This window comes from Thamnophis elegans, chromosome Z (genome assembly GCF_009769535.1).
Source record: "Thamnophis elegans isolate rThaEle1 chromosome Z, rThaEle1.pri, whole genome shotgun sequence".
Taxonomy (NCBI): domain Eukaryota; kingdom Metazoa; phylum Chordata; class Lepidosauria; order Squamata; family Colubridae; genus Thamnophis; species Thamnophis elegans.
This window is the reverse complement of record NC_045558.1, coordinates 103121959-103144497: the sequence shown is the minus strand read 5'-3', so window position 1 is coordinate 103144497 and position 22539 is coordinate 103121959. Positions and strand designations below refer to the sequence as shown.

Genomic DNA, 22539 nt, shown 5'->3' with positions numbered 1-22539 from the left:
ATAAGACATGTTTTACTATTTTTAAAAAATTAATGACATTTTGCTTGCTTATTTAGGCTATCAATATTTTTGACAGATTTCTGATTTGGTTTAATTATAGTAGGATATTTCTCTATGTTCTGAAAAAAGCTAGGGTTCTGCAAGACTAATGAGGAGGAAAATCACAATGAAGGTAATTTTTCTAACATACAACAGAAAAATGGGGCTTCTTAAAAAAAAAAAGAACTGCGGTTCCCGCTATGTTTATCCTTTTTAGGATTGGAATTCTGTGATTTTTAAAAAAAGTTTGATTTATAAGAAAATTGCTTTCACCCTAAAAAAAATATAACTGATTATACTGCTCTGTCAGAAAAAATATTGAATCAAAATAATGAAAACAATTATTAAATGGTTACAGTTATTTTTTCTTAGAAATATGTATATTGAATTTATTTTTCCCAAACTGCATTCATAATACATACATTCATAATAATGTATATCAAGTCAAATTTATGTTTGTTTGCTTGGACTGAGAGTTGGCAACTGACTGAAAGGGATCAAGTAAGCATAAATTAAAAATTACTTGAACTGGCATACTGTAGGCATAATTTATGTACGGTACTGCAGTGGCTTTGATATACCTCACAGATACATCTTTCCGGAGAAAGTGTTATGGATGCTGGCTAGGACATTTCAAAAGAAAAAATAATGTAAATCTAACACAATTTTAAAACAGATTAATATGCAGAGAATTGGATTGCAATTTAAAGAAATAAAGTTGATAAAACCAAGCACAGTTTAAAGATTGTTAGAGATAGAATAGAGAACTTCATATAGTTTGAATAAGTCTATTTATATCTGGAAAAATGCAGTCAAATGCAAATGTGAAATTTATAGCTTGAAAGTAAAATAGTTTATAATTAGGAAATTGATTTTATTTGTATTTATCTGTATATTATATCTTTCCTTAAGTAGCTTAATATTGTATGCATATCACTTTATCCTTCAATTTCCCACTCCACAAATTCTGTGAAGAAGATAGGGCTCAGAGAAAGTGACTGGCTTAAAGTTACCCAGTAAACAGGATTGAATTTAAGTCCAATTCCTAATCTCTCACTGTATACTGACATCTTAACATCTTAAACTACATTTAATTGTATTCTGTATAAAGAAGCAAATAAAGCATCCGTAATATGAATCCAAGCAAATTTGCTTCTAACATACTTTAAGCAGTACAATCTCTGTATTCACACAAATTATATGTCAATATATAAAATTCCCTGAAAATCTATACCCTCACACTTACATAATCATTGATACTTAGCAGAAAAATGTTTAGATAGATTTTGAATTATTTAAATTATGTTTTATAATAACATTTTGGACTTCTGATTCTAAAAATACTATATTAACATTTTATAACATGTTATAGGGTTCTCGGAGGCTGAAAAAGGATTTGGAGACATCAAAGTTTCCAGTTCAGAGATAACAATTTTAAGTGATTTAATAGTTGTCCTTCTCAAGATCCTTGTGATTGGACGCCAATGCTGCTTTTATGGTAATGGTAATGGTAAATTTATTTATAGGCCGCCCTTTTCCCTGAGGGGACTCAGGGCGGCTTACAACAGATAGGGCGGGAAGACACACAATGACATATATAAATAACATATAATTAAAATAAAAGCAACATTCATTCATCATTCGGGTGGGGGACAGACTATAATCTTTAACCCCAGGCCTGACAGGATAGCCAGATCTTAAGGGCTGTGCGGAAGGTCTGGAGGGTGGTGAGGGTACGAATCTCCACGGGGAGGTCGTTCCAAAGGGTCGGAGCTACTACTGAAAAGGCTCTCCTCCGTGTAGTTGCCAGTCGGCACTGACTGGCAGATGGAACTCGGAGGAGGCCCAATCAGTGTGACCTAATAGGTCGCAGGGAGGTGATTGGCAGGAGGCGGTCTCTCAAGTACCCAGATCCACTACCATGGAGGGCTTTAAAGGTGGTAAGTAGCACCTTGAAGCGCATCCGGAGATCAACAGGTAGCCAGCGCAGCTCGCGGAGGATAGGTGTTATGTGGACGAACCGAGGTGCACCCACAATCGCTCGCGCGGCCGCATTCTGGACTAGCTGAAGTCGCCGTATGCTCTTCAAGGGCAGCCCCATGTAGAGCACGTTGCAGTATTCCAGCCTAGAGGTCACAAGGGCACGAGTGACTGTTGTGAGAGCCTCCCGGTTCAGGTAGGGTCGCAACTGGCGCACCAGGCGAACCTGGGCAAATGCCCCCCTGGTCACAGCCGACAGATGGTGATCGAAGGTCAGCTGTGGGTCCAGGAGGACTCCCAAGTTGCGAACCCTATCTGAGGGGTGTAATGTTTGACCCCCCAGCCTGAGTGATGGAACACTAGCCAAATTATTGGGAGGGAAACACAACAGCCACTCGGTCTTTTCCGGGTTGAGTACAAGTTTGTTAGCCCTCATCCAGTCCCTAACAGCCTCAAGACCCCGGTTCATCACGTCCACCGCTTCATTGAGTTGGCACAGGGCGGACAGATACAGCTGTGTATCGTCCGCGTATTGGTGGTATCTTATCCCGTGCCTCCGAATGATCTCGCCCAGCGGTTTCATGTAGATGTTAAATAGTAGGGGGGATAAGACCGACCCCTGCGGCACCCCATATGTTAGGGGCCTAGGCGTCGATCTCTGCCCCCCAACCAACACTGACTGCGACCTGTCCAAGAGGTAGGCGGAGAACCACTGTAAAACAGTGCCTCCCACCCCCACCTCCCGCAGTCGTCGCAGAAGGATACCATGGTCGATGGTATCGAAAGCCGCCAAGAGGTCAAGGAGAACCAAGATGGAGGCATGGCCTCCATCCCTGGCTCTCCAGAGATCATCGGTCAATGCGACCAAAGCGGTTTCTATGCTGTAACCGGGCCTGAAGCCGGACTGGAATGGGTCCAGGTAACTGGCTTCCTCCAAGGACCGCTTAAGCTGGGAGGCCACCACCTTCTCAACAACCTTCCCAACAAAGGGGAGGTTGGAGACTGGACGATAATTGTTAAGAACGTCTGGATCCAAAGATGGCTTCTTCAGGAGGGGTGAACTCATTGAATATGGCTTGTGTATGGAATTAAAATATTGTCAAGGATTTCTTTGAATTTCATTGCATGGATTATATTTGTAGAAAATTGCAGGCATCATGCATTGCCTTCTTTACAGATTCTTCTTTAACCTTGTCCTTATCCTTAAGAGTTTATTACCCATTAGTAATAATGCCTCTCTATGAATTAAATGTTGATGTACTCCTCCCCTAAGTCCTTGAAACTTACTTCCCCTATTTTCCTGGCCAAATTGTTTATTTCTGCAATGATGTTCTTGTGCTGTTCATCTGAAATGATTTGTAACATTTTTGGACTTATCATACACAACATCACGCTTAACGTTCTTCCAGCAAGCGTTTATTGGAACGGAACTTGACTGAGTGATCCATTTGACTTTTGTTCAATGAATTAAAATATTCCAAAACATAAACCAACATATTTAAGAAGGTTTCTTGACTCTTCTCTGAAGATTTGGATATACAGGGAGGAAAATTAGTTATATCTCCCTCTTGTTAATAGCAGTTATGGGTTACGATTCATCTTCAAAATAATTTATAAGAGTTACTTGTGTGCAATCCCTTTTTAGATTAAGGAATTGTTTTATAAATAATCAAATAATGCCAGAATATTTTAAAGCAAAAATGGCATATATGAATTTTTACAAGTAAATACATTTTTGATTAAAAATATAATCTGTATGACAACTGCATTGCAATTGCTAAAAGCCTTTGAAAATCTTATGTCAGAATCTTCTTAGTCTTCTAATATGTTACATTTATGACATAATATCTCTTGACACAGATATTGGGTTGAACACTTCACATTACAGTCAATAACAGCAAACAACAGAGAAAATTACTTAAGCTATTCAGTTGAGTCTGATTCTTGGAGACTACCTGGACAAATCCTTGCTATTTTCTTAGCAAAGTTTTTCAGAAATGGCTTATCATAGCCCGCTTCCTAGGGCAAAGACAATGTGACCAGCCCAAAGTCACCTAGCTGCTTTCTGCCTAAGGCAAGACTAGAACTCGTGGTTTCTAGCCTGATGCCTTATCCATTACATCAGATTGGTCCTTGGGTTACTGGGAATAGCCCATGTAAATTATAAAAGTGTAGCGAAGTGAAGGGCACCTATATTCGTGCATGGCCATCCTGTGTTCAGAGTTCTGGTCAGAAGCAATTAAAAATGTTAATACTATATAGATAAAGGAAAATTTACCTTCAGTCCCAATATATGCTTGCTGCCTTTATTTAGTGAGGCATCTCAAAGAACAACAACAAAGATCATGGTAACTAAGTAAGGTTGGCCATAGCATAATACATAATACTGCCATGAGAATTAATTTGATGCAGTAGCTAAAGGCACTGACATACAAACCAGGAGACAATAATATCTAATACTGCCTTAGGCACAAAGCCAGCTAGGTGACTTTGGGTTAGTCTCTTTCAGAACCGGAAGGCCATATAGCAAATCACTTGGGTAAAAAAAAAATTGCACATTAAACTTGGTGGACAGGAACCAAAATTGACTCAGAGATTCCCCCTGCCCTCCCATCTTTGCATGAAAAGCACAGAAGTGGAAATGTTGGTGCGACCTATACACCGAATGCGGCCATTTTTAGCATTTTGAAATACCCGACCCACGTGTCCCATATTTTTGCAAAAATGGGTCATGCAGAGAGTTTAGGAGGCCTGCAGAGTGCTTGTGGGGGCCAGGTAGGGCAAAAACCGGATGTGTGCAGGCTAAACACTATTTGTTTCTTGTTTTCCTCTTCAAAATCTTGCTGTGTCTTATACGCAAAAAATACGGTAATTGGGAATAGTTGTCCTGTAAGAATGGTTACTGTTACTATTTATGGTACATTTCATAATTGGTGAAATATTTACAAATTATAATTCATAACTAGATCTCATTTGAATAATGATTTCTTCATGCTTTCTTCAACGTGTATTTGCTTAGTGTGGGAAAATATATAAAATCTTTGAATGTTCTTTTTTTTCTTTTGAAAAACATATTTTTAAATTATTACCTTTTTATCTTTCCCATGTACTATATCAATAATTTTTTAATTTGTATATCTGTGATGTATGGCTTGAAACCAATTTATATATAGATCCATTGTGTTTCTTCACCATCATCAAATGAAAATTGTGAATGTCTTATTCTTGCTGTGCTGTTCTGTGTATACTTGGAATTCCTACATACTTGAAGCTAACTCTTAATTAGCTGTCTTAATAAACTTCTGTGTGGCCAAATTACATGCAAGACAGGAAATGAGTGATTGAATAAAAATAGACTGGTCTTAATGAAATGCCCTTTCATATTCAGTGTAGTTTAGTTGAAAAATAGATTTAGTCTGTCCATAATTTAAAATGTGCAGAACATGAGCATCTACAAGCCCCAAATTTGGAATGAGAATAAAAGTGAGAATAAAAATGATTTCAAATACATTTATATAAATATCATTCTTAACCTATTTATTTTGTCAAGATGAATCCCATATTTCATTATAAGAACATCTATGTTTGTTGCCAATCCGCTCATAAGCAGCAGGTGCAATTAGATCTTCAATACATTAATGAAGGGATCATACAATTTACAATCAGAATAGAGCTGGATGGGATCTTGAAGGATTTTTAGTCCAACCCGCTGCTCAATTTATTGCAATAGTAAGAACATGGAGAATACATTTATATCTAGCTGTTAAATTCCATGCATTAAGTATATAAATCAAGAACATATTCTTAAAAAATCAGTTTTTGCCACAGTCACATTTATGTAATCCAGTATTTACACTCAAAACTACATGTGCTTCAAAGGAGCTTTGTCCTTATTACTTCACTAACAAAATGGTGTCTTAGACAATCCTTTTCTATACAGATATGATGAGTAAGTAACTTGTAAATATTTTGTTCACACTCTTGCTATAGAAGTTGAAACATTTTCCCCTTGATTAGGTAATATAGGAACCTCTCACTCTAATTCTCTTGTTCTCTATCTCTCTCTCTCACTCACTCCTTTCCTCTCCCACCCTCCCTCTCTTACACACCCAATATTTTTATTACATAATTATATATCAAATTATAACTCTTCTGTTTTAATAACATACTATATTTTGTGTTTTTCATTTTTTACTTCTTAGGCATTTTGAAAGGTATGGATCTTTGTGGGGAGTTGTTTATTGATTCTGTTACTATTTTAAATACAACAAAATAAATTAAAATAAATTACAACAAAAATAAACTATAAAAAAAGTTGGCTCTGCTTGCACTTGCACAACTAATACTTGTAGAGAACATTATTTTTTAGTTCTAATCATACTAACTGAGTTTTAAATTTTTCTTCCTCTTGGTGATAGTCTCTCAAATATTAGAAGACTGCTATCATGTCGCTCCTAGTCCTTCTCTTTGTTAGACTACGTATTCCTGGTTCCCACAAATGTTCATTGTACAGTTTAGCCAATCTCCTAATCATTTTTGTTACTCTTCTCTGCATTCTTCCTAGAATTTCAACATCTTTTTTGTATTGTTGTGACCAAAACTGGATGCAGTATTAGAAGTATGGCCGTACCAGTGCAGCATAAAGCATTACTAATACTTCATGTGATCTTAATATTATCCCTGTATTGATGCAGAGTTCACCTTTCCCCAAAGGGTAAGGTTTAATCGTTCTCAATTATCAATATCTGAAGAAAATTCTATCCATATTTTATTCATATTACATATTAGTAACTGGGTTATATTCTTTGGAATATAATGTATTTGGTACAAGTACCAAATTGATATATCTTAAATGGATAGGTAACTCAATATTCACCTATTGATATCAATTCTGATTTGAACCAGTTAATAGTGCATCCTGTTTTATTAAAAGCAGCTACTTTTGTATAAACACTGGGATAGTGATATAACAGTAGAAAAAAGAAAAGACTGTCATATGCAAACAAATTAATTTGTATTAATTGTTAATTAATTAAGTTAATTACTATTCCATAGATCTCTATATTTTCTAACAGCTCAAACAAATATTAAAATGGATATTAAAATACATGGATGAAAGTGGACATCCTTGTCTACTTCTTCTGAATACTAGAAAAATAGAGATAGCATGCCATCAGTCTTTAGATGTGGGTGATTCATATGATACCTTAATCCATTTTACAAATTTCTAAGAAAGTCTCAATCTAGTATAACATTATTTATATTACTATATATTCTCACTTAGTTAATAGTGTTCCGTGTGCCTGTGGCATTTAGTCATGCCAGCCATATGATCACAGAGAAGTCTTTGGACAGCATTGGCTCTTTGGCTTTGAAACAGAGGTGAGCACCGCCCCCCTAGAGTCGGGAACGACTAGCACATATGTGCGAGGGAAACCTTTACATTTTTACCTTATATAATTCTGAATAAAATTTTACAAATTGACAATTTATATCCATTGTAGTTTTATAGATTTCCTATTGGAATGATTGTTATAGCTTTCTTTATTTTAAATGATTAGCCTATATATTGCTGGACATTTTGCCATTCTCCCAATATCTGTCATAGATATGTAAACATAAATTCTGTCAGCTGTGATATTATAGTTGTTAATACATATTTCTTTTTCAATATTTGTCTGTATAAAACTGTAGACGGTTATCTAGCCATAAATGTTTTCATTTATTTTTCAAATATTTTCCCTTTCATTTTTAATTTCAATTTTATTTTTATATTATGTATAACTATTAATTCTATCACAAATGTGTATTCTATATGCTTCCCATTCAAAATTTGGGCACTTGGTATTTCTGAATTCAAATCAAAACATTGTGGGATCTCTACCTGCATTTTTTTTCTCTGCTATACTTTTTTCCCTTTTTTATTACACCTTTTTTATTTATTTTTTCTTTCTTTGTTTATATATATTTATATATATATATATATATATATATATATATATATATATATATATATATATATATATATATATATATATATATATATTTTATATTCACTATTTATATATATTATATATATTCACTATTACCTTGTATTTTGCTCTTTTTTCTTTTGGTTATTAATTAAGAAGCAATAACAAATTTTAAGTCATCTTTTTGTCAAAATTTCTGTCAATTGAATGGGAGGAAATATTTTTGAATGGACTACAGTACAATATCTGCGATTCCAGGATAAAAACCAAGAGACTTGCTTTATGCTCCTATTATTCAGTATGACAGAAGTTGGAAATATTTTTAATTTTATTCCATTGAAACAGAGCCAATTTTAAATGTTCCTGTCAAGCCTTTCAAATTTGAAACAGAACTTTTATTTGTCAACTTAATATGTCTTTCAGTCAAAGAGTCTAGGAGACTTACCCAATAGGGTTAAATTATATGTTCACTCTGTAAACTTTATCTTGCTCATTTCCTGGTCTTCTCACTATAAAAATGGAGGCGGGGATTATTGGAAAGGAATAACAGCAAAAATCATGAAACAATTAATAGAAAAATACACGATCTGCATGGATAGCTGACCCAAATATGTTACCTACTCCAAAAAATATATAAAATATCGAGCAGATCACTCTACCTTGCCCCATTTATGCCTCTTTGGAAGTTCAGCATGGTTGGATTATATATTATTCTTTTACTCAGGAACAGCCTATCTCCTGAGGTAAAGATTGCTTCTATTGTCATGGCCTTTTGGGAGTTGGTAAAATGTGTATTTTCCAAAATTTTGTGGATTAACAAAAAGAAGGAAGAAATGAAATTATGTATGTTATGCACATGCATTTATTCATCTGTGTCTTTATCAAAATGAGAAAGCCGGATACATCTTGCCCTTAAAACCCCACCCCTATTTCACCACCAGAATCTACTGATCCATGTTTCACTAATGAAAAAGAAAAGATTGTCATTTATTGGTGAAGTGCATGTTTTGCTACTAGAAATTCCTGGATCAGTTCTTGATACCTCTTGTGAAAAGAATTAGGTAGCAAATGATGAGAAAGACATGAGAAACTGATACTCAGATGATACTAGGTTTATGAACAACACAGTATTTCACAGATTCCTGTTTCATTAGGTGCAGTCATAATATTTCAAGGTTATCTTTATAGTTGCATAACTAGAATTTTCTGAAAATTGAAATTATAAATGTTCATTATTTGCAAACCTCAGAGCTTTATAACTTCAAACATTTAATTGCATCAATAATCTTACATAACTGCAAGAGTTACCTAGTAAGAGAATAGTAAAAGAAACTATTATGCACCACCTCTTAAATATATAAAACCATTTCTTTTTAACTATATTTAGCACTTTCTGTTGCTCTAAAATTCAGATAATAGTACATATTTGTTGGCAATGCAGTAAAAACATTTCCCCATTTTTCTCTTGTAGACAATAAAATGATTAGCTTGTTATTAATATAAATGGTTAACAACTGTTGGAACAAATCCTATACCTCGTTTATATTAAGCAACAGATTTTTCCAAGGATAACTTATTCCTGCTATGCTTAAGCCACTAACTTAATTTTCTCTTTTTTTTCTAGACAATTTTTTCATCTGTTGAATGACGGCTTTCTTCCTGTGAACTGTTGTCGATGTCTTCGTGCTATAAAACCAGAGTTCCATGACCTACACGTGCTTTCTTGCTCTGCTCCCCAAAAACAGTCATGACTTAGTTATTTCCAGATATTCATCTTGTTCCACAGGAGTTACTTCACTGATATTCTGGAATACAAGGTGCTCAATGAATCGAGAGCCCCCATGAATGATACAGCCAGCTCTTGCCAGCAGATGGCTAAAAATTGCACCACACATGTAGCAGGGATGGCACAGGAGGACAGGGGTCAAGTACCACCCACTTTCTATCATGATGCCAGCCAGGAACTTGATTTGTCCACCAAGATATACAAAAGGGAATCTGGGAGTCCTTATTCTGTACTGGTGGACCCAAAAGCAAATAAGCCACATCTTCATGACAGAGAGGAGCAGCCATATTTCAGGGAGGACAGAACAGTAGGAGAGGCCCGAGCCGTGAAAGAAGACAGGGAGAACTCTGACGACTTGCAGGAGGAGGACGAGGAAGAAGATGAAGTGACTTACAAAAGGGAGCAGATAATAGTAGAGGTAAACCTTAACAACCAAACATTAAATGTTTCAAAAGGGGAGAAAGGGGTCCCTTCCCAATCCAAAGAAACTGCTGTTCTTAAGACCAGTAGTGAGGAAGAGGAGGGTGACAGTGGGGAGGAAGAGGCCACTGAAGACAGTAATGATGAGGAGGAAAATGAGAGGCAGAAGAAAAAAGAGCAAAGAGAGGAAAATGATAGTGTTGCACAAAGGAGGACAAGGAGAGCTGCATCTACTGCAGCCGCCACATCTTCCCCTACTTCCAGAACTACAAGGGGCCGTAGAAAGAGCATTGAGCCTCCCAAGCGTAAGAAGAAAGCTGCAAAGGAGCCCAAGGCACCTGTGCAGAAATCAAAGTGTGAAGAAAAGGAGACTTTGACTTGTGAGAAGTGCCCCAGAGTGTTTAACACACGCTGGTATCTGGAGAAGCACATGAACGTCACTCATAGGCGCATGCAGATCTGCGACAAGTGTGGGAAGAAATTTGTTCTAGAAAGTGAGCTCTCCCTTCACCAGCAAACAGACTGTGAAAAAAACATTCAGGTAGGTTTTCTCACTGGTTTGCCAGATTTCCCTACCTTCTGCTGTCCCCTGGACACTTTGCAAGGGGGGGAAATCCTTTGAGGAGGGCAAGTTCCCAAACTTTTCTACTTTGATCAATATTTCCTCTTGCACAGTTAAGGCAATTGACTTGCATGGATGTGGGGAGTAGAGGGAATAATGTCTGGCTGTAAGAGTTCTCTACACAATCTTACAGAAGAAATTGAACATCGGGTTCCAAACCTACACACATATTGTACATTGGTTAGTATTAAATGGAAGATAAAGACACATTATTTTAAAAAATAACTATTATGCAAGATATATGAACTTGCATATGTAGTTGAGATATGACAGCATGCAAGATTAATTTGTAATAATGAAATTGTCTAAATCTTATTTAGCTATAAATTGTTTAGGGAATATATGACAATGAGACACTCATGTAAACTAAACAGCCTGTTATACTTTTCAGTAAATGTAAGAAATATATTTGATCTGTAAGTGTGTCAAATATCCATTTGCTATTTAACATGCTATGGATTGTTGTTAGATTTGAAATAATTATTTAGAAATAAGTAATCTATGTTTGGGGACTGAGCGGTATATTAATTCCTCAGAATCCTTTTGGAACTGCCTCAATGGGTAGAGCTGGATGAAGAGGAAATAAAGCATTCGACCAGGATAAATCAACTCAAAACTATTCACATTCTCACAATTTAAGAAGCAGTATTTTAACCTTCCTATTTGTCCATCTTATAAGATTGTTATTGTTCCTATTACCAGTCTGTGATCTTCACAGGGATTGTTAACAGAAAATGTTTCCTCCAGCTGTCTGAAATAGATGGGGGGAGGGAGGTTAACTTACCATTATTATCATGATGAAGGCAAAATATGGACTTCATGATCGCTAATGGGAGATGGGAAACAAGTTATTAGTAGATCAATCGGACAAGAAAAAAGTGAGTGTGGGTTCCATGATTCCATAAAAGATAGTTGTGAATTATACACAGGTAATTCTGAATATTGGGAAACTAATAAATAAAATACACTGCATATTTGCATGTAATTTATTCAGGTTAGTTCTTGAATGAAACTGAATGCAGTATAATTAGATAAATACCTAACAAACTAGGTATTGTATACAGAGACCATAAAGGAACTAATAGAGCAAAGTGATACGAAGCAGTTTCCCTAAGAAAAGTTCCCTTTTTTAAAAAGCATATTTTTAGTTACTTCCCCATAGAACTCGAGGTGGAATTCAGGTTAGTGGGTTAACTAGTAGCAATATGATCCTATAGCTTATTCCTTTTATGATTCTTGGTCTTGGAAATGATGCAGAATGAGCAAATCAAGAATCTTTGGACAAATACAAATGAAAAATCCTTATACATATGGTCAGCATTTGTGTGTTTAATAAATGGATCAGCAAGATGTTTATTTTCAACTTTGCACACTTTACCTGACTATATCAATATTTAATCTGGTAGCATTTATACCTTTTATTCTAATCAATTTTGATTTTTTTTAAAAATAATAAATATTTTAAATAAACATGACATAAAACATAGAGTAACCTTCAAATACTCCTTCTGGGGGCCTGATATTTATCTTTCACTTATTAGCTATGAAATGCCCAGCCTGAATTAAAGGATAAGTGGTCCTTAGCTATGTGATAGGTTTGCATTTGCTTCCTTGCTCATTGTAATTGCTGGGATTAAGCATTTTGGTTTAGTATTCTATTATCCCAGGTTCTGATTTTGTGTCTCTTCTGTACACTGGATGTGATATTTCTGATATATGTATGAACCCAGAGGAGTAAGACACAGATGATCCTCCTGCTACTGCTCTGTCCACTCTGTTACTCAACAGTTCCACTTCGTTGTTATTCCTTGTGCCAGCTTCAGCAATCTTCTGGTCCAGAATTCTTATGCTGTTATGCCCTAGGAACTGGAATCCACTTACTTCTGTCTTCCAATTTGAATGGAAAATAAGAACGAGTTTCAAGTCAGTTAATTCTAATCTGCATTTTGTAGGTCTATTGTATTTTTAAAGTGCTTTGGACTAACTTAAAAAATCTCCATGGATCTTATATTTTTCTGACTAAATGTGTTGTTTAAAATTATATTTTGCTAACTTACTCCTATATGTTTCACACAATCTAAATAATTGATAATGTTCTGGTTTCTTGGCACAGAATTAAAATTTGGGGACAGAGAGAGCATTACTGGTTTGCTAGGGTTATGGTAAGATGTATTAATGATACTTGCACTGAATAATGATACAAATTACATATATATTTATTTTGCTTTGCATTAATAACTTATCTTACACAAGATAAAAATTAATTAAAAAGTATCCTCTCAAATCAACTAAATCAATCGTTAATACAAAATTACATTACTTTGTTAAAATATGATCTATCATGATTTTGGCTAGAGGGAAATGTATTATTTCATTCCCTCTTATTTCCTATCCATAGTTTAACTTGCTGTACTCCAAATGAGAAAAATAATTCTTTTGAGTAATCCCACAATCCACAGCAATATACTTCCCAGATTATGCTTAAATACAAATAAGCTATTTTTGATATCAAACATCATTTTCAAGCTGGTAGGCTAGCTCACTGAATATAGTCAATATTCTTCCGCATCACTGCTCATTCCATCACTGTATTTTCTTTCTGTGTGAAAGGCTAGTAGAAGCCTTGATGTTGCTGCTGATCTGCTCTTGAGGAAGCAGCAGATGGCGATGTAAGCATACGAATACTTAAATCTTGTTTTCTGTGGTTTCAGTGACAGAATGAACTGAGTGGCATTTTAATACTTGTCACAAACAGCGTACATACAACTGCAGCTTTTTCCTTGTGTATGTTCATTTCATTTGGTTACAGCTTCCTGGTACCATCTGAAGTGAACTTTGTTTAAATTATTCTTCTTTGTCCTATCCACCCATTCAGTGTGTTTCCTGTAATAAGTCATTCAAGAAGCTTTGGTCCCTCCATGAACATATCAAGATTGTCCATGGATATGCAGAGAAAAAATTCTCCTGTGAAATATGTGAAAAGAAGTTCTACACTATGGCTCACGTGCGAAAGCACATGGTTGGTAAGTTTTTGCTGTTTGTTTTGCATAGCATAGTGCTTCCTTCAGATTTATGATTCTGATGTTCAGTCAACTGTCCATGTAGTGTTTAGGTAGCTCCTTGTTTACAAATAGATTAGTCATTTTAAAAACTGTTAACTATAACTCTATTGCTATGCCCTTGTTCATCTCCATTAGCCATTACTAGAAAGGATAGAGAACACCATAGAAAGCCTTTCAAGTAAAAGGGGAGAAGCTTTTGGCATTTCAGTCTGCTCTATGTAAGACTATCTGGGATTATAATGTGGGGAATCTGATGCAATTGGAGAGAGAAATGTTATTTTAGTTTATTTGCAATGCAGAGATTTGGTGTTTTAGTTAAGCCACATTTATTACTAGTTTTATAATAAAACTTCTGAACTTTGATGTGCATCTTCCTGAATGCAAACACTGAAGTTAGGGAGTTTATACATTTCCTCTTGCCTTTAAAACCAAAATCTACATTTGAAAGAATTGAAGCATATAACATTGGTAAAATGTGTGTTATCTTCACTATAAAATACCCATCCATAGATTTAAATTATACAGGAAGAACATTTCCATGACAAGTTGAACTTCTTTTAAGGGTGAACTGTTCCAATGATTTCTGTTAAGAAATTATTCTTACTTGGCTGGAATAATTTTGACTTGGTAAGATAGCTAAGAACTTACCTTTGAGCTTAACTGGGATGGTGAGAAAGAGAGTTAAAGAAATAGGACACTTTAGTCTTATGATTACACAAAGTCTAATTATGTAGTTCTCTGTGTACGTGCCTACCATAATTTATAGTCAAATTAGCGTACTTTGTTTTTAATCTGTACTAAGCTAATTTCTATATTATAAGGCACAGTAAATAACATTTTTATTTCCTGAGTGTTAATTGTTACTTGAAGTTATTTGTTTACCGTATTTTTCGGAGTATAAGGCTCTCACACACACCCCAAATGGGTAAAAATGTCTGTGCATCTTATACAGCAAATGTTACTGAACTCCCGCTGGCCCGCACCCTTCGGCTGTTTTCGGCCTCTGCGTGACACGTTTTTGGCCTCCACTCATTCTAGTTTAGATTCATTCGAGGCTGTGGGGATCGCCACAACACATTGCCGCCGATCGCCACCTCGGCACATCTCATTTTCAGCCTCCGCGCATCGCGGTTTTGGCCTCCACAAGTCACGTTTTCAACCTCTGTGCATTGTGTTGCATTTTGCAACGTGTGGAGGCCAAAAATGGGGCATGCATAGGCCAAAAATGCAACACACGGAGGCTGAAAATACGACTTGCGGAGGCAGTGATTGGCAGCGATGTGCTGTGGTGATCCCCGCAGCCTAGAACAGCTTATTGGTGGTATTCCGGGAGGCCAATCCAACCGCCAATCAGTTGTTCCTGCTGAATCAGGCTGTGATAACATGTTGAAGTTGACCAGGCTGTTTGCTGCAAGGACATCAGCCAGATGAATTCTGATAGATGCTGATAGGCAGAGGCAGAATTTTTTTTTCTTGTTTTCCTCACCAAAAACTAATGTGCGACTTATACTATAGAACATCTTATACTTCAAAAAATACGGTATATTATAATTTAACTACAGGCCACAAGAACCATTCTAATTGAATGACACCCTCATAAATACTTAAATAAAATAAAAATTCAACTGGATCCAATCTTATTTATGCTCAGAGATTTAAGCTAGTTATGACTGACTGACTTAATTGACTGATGTTTCAGCACATACTAAGGACATGCCATTTACATGTGAAACCTGTGGAAAATCTTTCAAACGCAGTATGTCGTTAAAGGTTCATTCACTACAGCATTCAGGAGAGAAGCCTTTCCGATGTGAGGTATGAATTCTGATCAATTGTAATTTGTCTAATTGTAAAAAAAGCATATAATTATAAAGTAATGTTAAAATTGAATAAACATGAACAATAAAACCTGTTCTACAGATCAAAGTTATCTCTTATCTAACATTCTATTTCTACAGTGACCACCATACAGATAAGGATAGTGATATTCTCACAATCCACTGCAATTTTTGTTTTGGTCTTATGATACCTTCTTAACTCTATGGCAGAAATGGATTATATCTCAGGATCAAAATTATAACATTTATCAATGCTTGATAAGAAATCAAAGATATTGTTGTGCTGCAATGCAGCCAAATGAAGAAACATTGGGTAGGGGAAGATAATGGCAGAAAACAGTTTAGATCACTGTCAGATCTATTAAATAAACCAGGTTAGGGAACTGACTCCACTAAACTATATTTATTGAGATAGGTTATAATAACAGAACTTTACAAGTTTGAGTGGACCTTAGTAATCTCTGAACATACTTGTTTTCTTGCAGACATTTCATTACCCAAACTAGGTAACATTATCAATGCTAGTAAAAAGTGCAATTTTCTGTCAGTTTATATTCTAGTAGCTTGCCCTGTCAATATTGGTGGGGGTGATCTTTGGTTGGGTTCAACCAAGGAATTTCTAAGGCCACTTCAACCAATACTGACAGGGCGAGCCACTAGAATATAAATAACAAGCAAGCTCATAGAGCACAAGGACTCCTCATTTCAGCCCTGAGCTAGTCTTTATTTATCTTACAAGTCTGACTGTGTTTTTACTTCATCTTATCCTCTGCAAATCAGGAGAGCCATATTAGTCTCTAATATTCCTAGTGTCACTGTTCCGATTTTCCAAAAACCAAGAAACAGAAATAAAAGGTTCGATTAATTGCTTTTAATTCTGGCAGACCTGGAAACATCAGCACATAGCAACCAAAACAAAGGCAGCAATAATTATTGCTGCTTTCCTACCTATTTAACTACGCCCCTACCCACATGGCTGTTGTACTTCTAGAGAGGCCTGGAATCATTCTGTTGGGCCTAGTTCTTCTATTGCCAGCCTGCTCTCTAGATGATTGTCGGCCGGCTGCTTCTTCATTGTCAACTTCCCATGCTGTGAGTCTACTGTTTTTTATTATCCCTGTAAGCCTTCCCCCACACCCCACCCCGCCTCCGAATGGCAACCCTGAGATGGTCTGCCAGAGGCTCGCCGTTTCAAGGGTTGATACCTAGGCTCTCTGGGTTCATCATTTACTTCTGCATGTACTGTCCTCTTAATGGCTTTGGATGATTTCTGCAGCATCCTCTCCATGCTCCTTATAGCTACTTCCAGGGATGAGAGCCTTGATATTTGGTACCAAACTTGATAGACTCTTGTACTATACCACAATATTTAGTAATGAAGGCTCAAATGCCCTGGTTTCTAACTGTTGCTACTTAGTGGATAACACTAGTGTATAATAAAGCTCTCCTCCTCCATAGCTTAATTGTGGATGAAAGGGCTGGATTTATTTTATTTTTTGAATTACCAAAACCTAGCTGGCTATCAAGGGTAGCCCAGGGTTAAGGTGGGTGTAGCCATTTTCATCTGAAAAGTCTGGTGGCTTTCAAGTGCACTGCTCTGCAGTATCCAGTTGCAAATTCCTGCTTGTGAAGTTGGGCAGTAGGGATCAGAGGAAATTGTGCTTGTGTTCCTCTTGGAATTTATAGCTGGTTTGGCAATAGAGTTCCATGGGCTTATCGTATGGCAGATTTTAATCTGCTGATTTCAGATGCAGGCTTGGAGGGTACTCAGGTGGGAACAAACACCTCTATGCCAAAACACAGACCAAAAAGTGTCACATATTGAACCTTATCTTGGGACAGTTGCAATATAAACTGGACTTGGAAAGTATTACCATGAATCCCTTGCCATGGACAGATTATTCCCACTTTGATTTTTTTTATTTTTCTGGGGCTGTATTTTTCTCTGTTCCACAACAGAGAGGTAGGAATAGGCTGACCGGGTTTCAGAAGAGGGATAGAGTTATTCATGGAACTCTTGTACATGGTTAAGTCATCATTTGCAATATGGGAGCAAGTGTGTCCTTAAATCAGATCACACCTCCGCTGGCTCTCTAGTCTATACCATAGACAGTTGCCTAGTTTTCAAAGGAATCCAGATGTAATGCAGTGACATTTAACATTGATGGAAAAAAACAAAGAATACAGGTAATCCTTTATTGTTGTTTTTGTGTTAGGAAGCAACGGTAAGGCTAGGTAAAATTTCATCTAGAACAATGAACACAGGTTCCCCTCAAGCTATATGCTCTCTCCATTGTTCTTTTCTCACTATACCAATGACAGCATCTCAAGGGAACCCTTTGTTCTGAAATTTGCAGACTATTCAACAGTCGTTGGCTTCATTCTAGACAGTGATGAGTCAGCATATAGACTGGAGGTTGAACAATCGTCCCTATGGTGAGCCGTAACAATCTGGAGCTGAATACATTTAAAATTGTAGAGATGAGAGTGGATTTTCAGAGGAGCCCTTCTGTTTTACTACCTCACCATATTGGATAGTACAGTATCAGCAGTCCTTCATATTTGGAGGTTTTATAATCTCCCATGGCTTGAAATGGACACTTAAAATGAAAACCATCATTATAAAGACACAGTGAAGAATGTTCTTCCTGCGTCAAGTCAGGAAGTTCAGACTGCCCCAGGAGCTGTCGATACCATTTTACAGATAAATTATTAAGTCTCTTGTAGGTACTTCTATATCTGGTTTGGTATAGATTCCAATGGTTACCGTATTTTTCGGAATATAAGATGCACTTTTCCCACCCAAAAAAGGATGAAAATCTGGGTGTCTTATACTCCAAGGGTAGGCCCGCCACCCTCTGGCCCCTACCCGCAAGGAGCCCAGGGGAGCATGGAGGTCAGGACTCGGTTGGCAAAGCGGGCGCTGTGCAGGAGGCAAGGCAAGATGGCTAGCAGCTTTGCCTGCCCCTTCTCCAGATGACCCAAGCGAGGGCAGTTGACTTCTGCTCCTGACCCAGAAGGAACGAGGTGAGTCTGCGGAGAAGGAGGAGGAAGGTGCACGGCTCTGTGATGTGCAATGGGGAATCGGGGAGGAAAACATTTTCAGGTGGCAGTGCTAGCTGCAGGCCCCATTTTTGGATTCGGGGATGGGATCAGAGTGCTGCAGCCTGAAAACACTTTCCTCCCCGATTTGGGTGGAGGCTAAAAAAGTGGCTAACTACCCGAAAAACACCATCCCAGATGACGGTGATTGCCAAAAACAAGCATCGCTTTGGACATTGGCAGTGGCAGTGGTTAGGGTGCCGCTTGGAATCTGCCAAAAACCACCCCACGTTTTCATGAGGGTAAGCAGCTCTGCGAATTGCATCAGGGAACCGGGCCAACGGGTGGCAGTTGCGGGAAAGGAAGGGCGTTTCGCTTTCGGGACTCCCACTCAGCTCGGCTCCCAGGCGCGGAGAAGTCTTAGGCGCTGGCGGCAGCTCCTCATATTGCTGGGAAGTGAAGTCATTTTGGCCATTGTCTCTCTTGAGCTGCCTGCTGAGCAGCCAGAGGGGGGACCAGCTGTGAACCGCCCTCCCCCTCCAAAACAGGTTCATTCCTCAGGCTATGCCCTGACCCTCCCCCCAGAACATGCAAGGGGTCTCTTTAGGGAAAGCAAGTAGTCCCTGCAAATCACAGAAGCACCTTGATAAGTTTTCCAAGAAAGAACTTCTCAGTAATCAACAAGCTCTTTCTCAGCCGAGTGTCTGAGGCACCTCTCGTTTGCAGGAGGAAGAGGAGGGCGGTGTAAGGCAGCAGCACCTTAAACCAAAACCTCTGAGTAACTGGGAAAGAAAGTCACACTTTTCAGGCGGTGGTTTTCGGCAGGTACCAAGTGGCACCCTAACGGCTGCCGCCACCAATCTCCCAGCATGCGGAGACTTGAAAAAGTGATGCTCATTTTTGGCACTTTACTCCCCAGCAATGTGAGGCAATGGCGGCAACACCTAAGCTCTCTCTGTGCCTGGGAGCCGGGATTTTTGGCAATTCCCGTCACTTGAAACAAGTGTTTTTCAGGCAATTAGCCACTTTTTTGGCCTCCGCCCAAATCGGGGAGAAAAGCGTTTTCGGGTGGATTCCCCTCCTGAATCCAAAAACAGGGACTGCAGCCAGTGCTGCCACCTGAAAATGTTTTCCTCCCCAGTTTCCCGTTGCACATTGCAGAGCTGTATACTCTCCTTCTCTGCAGACTCAGAGTCGGGAGCAGAAGCCCTCCACCCTCTGCCTGGGTCATATGGAGAAGGGGTAGGCAGAACTGCTAGCCTGCTTGCCTTACACTTCTTTCACCAACCAAGTCCTGACTTCCATTGTGGAATCAGGCTCCAACCAAGGCAGCAAAGGCACAGAGGGCTTGTTGGGAAGCCCAGCACTGTGTTTACAAGATGGCAGCATCCAGGAGGACTGAAGTGCTGCATCTCTATCAGGCCTAGCTGCAAGAAAGCCAAGCTTTCAATGCCTACGGCTATAGGTAGGAAGAAGGGGGGTCTCGGGAGCGGAGCCTTCAATGCCAAGTCCCTCTTCTGCCCCCATGAAAATAATCCCCCACTCCACTCACTCCAGTTAAATGTGCGTAGGGTGCTAGGGTTTGTTTTAATTGGATAAAAAGATCTGTGCTGCTCGTTACCAAAATCCGAGTGGAAATAAGGACACCGCTGTTACTGATGCTGGTAGGCAGAGGCAGAATTCTTTTTTTCTTGTGTTTCTCCTCCTCTCCCCCCCTCCAAATTAAGGTGCGTCTTATATTCAGTGTGCCTTATACTCCGAAAAATACTGTAGTTAAGACTATAGAAAGTATAACTGAAACTAGCCCACCTAACCTGTGTATTGTATGGATCAGAAGAAGGGCCCCAGACCCCCTCACGTCCTGGATATAAACTCTTTAAATTCCTCCCCTCCGGACAGCCTACAGGGCATTCATTACATGTCAAAAGAACTAGACCCAGGGACAGTTTTTCCCTCATGTCATCTCTCTGCTGAACACCTAATTCTCACAGTGCTGTCTAATGTCTATGTATATTTTATCTATGTAATACAGATGTAGCATTAATATTTATCCTTCTTATTAGCCTTCGAAGTCCCTCCTTTGATCATGATCATGATTCTGCTGCTTTGCATGTACACTGAGAGCTTCTGCACCCGAAACAAATTCCTTGTATATCTACTCACACTTAACCAAATAAAGTATTCAATTTTAGTTGACCTCAAAATTTCCATTGTTAAGCAAGACAGTTGTTAAGTGAGTTTTGCCCCATTTTACAACCTTTTTACCACAATTGGTAAGTGAATCACTGCATTTGTTAAGTTAGTAGCATGGTTGTTAAGTGAGTCTGGCTTCCCCATTGATTCGCTTGTCAGAAGATCACAGAAGGTGATCACATGACCCCCTAGGACACTACAACTGCCATAAATACATGTCAGTTGCCAAGGGTTTGAATTTTGATCATGTGACCATGGGACCATGCTGCAAGAATCATAAAGTGTGAAGAATAATCATAAGTCACTTTTTTCAGTGCGGTTGTAACTTCAGACTGTCATCAAATAAATGGTTGTACATCAAGGACTACTTATAAATCTGACCAAAAATGGCTAAGAGCCTTTTTTTGAGGATTATCTTGTAATGATAAGGATGTGATATTTTCTGCCCTTATTTCAGGCATGGGATCAGAGAAATATTTGCAGAAAGGTATCCAGGAAACACTTTTTTCATTTCTTAATTGAATTAACTGTAATGCAATCTACATATGAAGTGGTCCTAGAAAAACATTTAGAAGCTGCAGCTGATTTAGAATGCAGAAGCATAGACAGTTTTGGATGTTTATGATACACCTGTTTTGTAAACTGCACTGGCTGTTCTGGCTCCCTATGGCATATGATAAAGATTAGTTGTGGAATGACGCTTCTGATTATTTTTGCTTGCCTGTAGAGGTATTCAGAGATAAATTTGAAAGAGATGTTCAATAACCATTAAATAAACACACACACCCCTTAGCTGTGAAAAAGAGGAGGAAGTATGAAGAAACTCAAGATTGTGATACCTTGATCCTCTTGATATAAGCCAAGGGAGGGAGAGAATCTTCGTTAGGCTTTCAAGATTCTGTTATTATACTTTGTAACAATAAAATTACAACAGTCCTTTTGGAGTCTTATTTCCTGACCTGGCCTACATAGAAGGACTTACATCAGTCTTGAAAGCCTCACTGCTTTCTAATTATGAAGTCATTAATCTTTCTTTTGATTATGGAAATTGCATCAAATCTTCAGGCACCCTGTTGTTCATAGACAAGCTTGCTCAAGCATGATAGAACAATAACAGCAAGTGGAAATACAAATAACAAACTGCACATTATCATAGTACAGTTAATGCAGCAGTTCATACAAGATTTGTCTCATGGGGCAGTTTCAACAATCTGCATCCCAGCCAGTATTTCTTTGCTCCTAAAGGAATTTCTGGAGAGGTTTGGAAGAGACCAAGATCAGTTTTTTACTTTTATGACTCAATTTGAGTTGTTTATGAAATGTCAACCAACAGCATTTCTTACAAATTGTTCCAATGTTTGTTCTGAATCTTTTGAAAGATGGAACAGCCAATTGCCTCCCTCATCGAAGGCAATGTTCATATTGCTGCATAGTTACCAGAACATCGTAAAAAGTTAAAGTTGGCATTTGATTATTCAAGTAAGGTAGCACTAACAAATTGAGAGCTCTGCAATCTAAAATAAAATAATGAGAAAGTTCATAAATACATATAGATTTTCAGTTATTTGCCAGAGATGTGAGTAAA

The 22539-nt window shown here is 37.9% G+C and overlaps 1 protein-coding gene across 3 annotated transcripts in view; it reads left to right on the top strand.

Moving 5' to 3' along the window:
• ZNF652 (zinc finger protein 652) overlaps positions 1–22539 on the top strand; it is a 42846-nt gene that overhangs the window by 8413 nt on the left and 11894 nt on the right. For 2 of the 3 annotated variants that reach the window (XM_032234792.1, XM_032234790.1), the window contains exons 2-4: positions 9616–10738; positions 13695–13842; positions 15581–15696. In XM_032234792.1, the coding sequence (XP_032090683.1) occupies positions 9833–10738; positions 13695–13842; positions 15581–15696 (1170 nt within the window). In that variant the 5' untranslated portion in view covers positions 9616–9832. Of the gene's footprint in view, positions 1–6583; positions 6734–9615; positions 10739–13694; positions 13843–15580; positions 15697–22539 lie in introns of all 3 variants that reach the window. The other variant, XM_032234791.1, reaches the window with a different exon arrangement.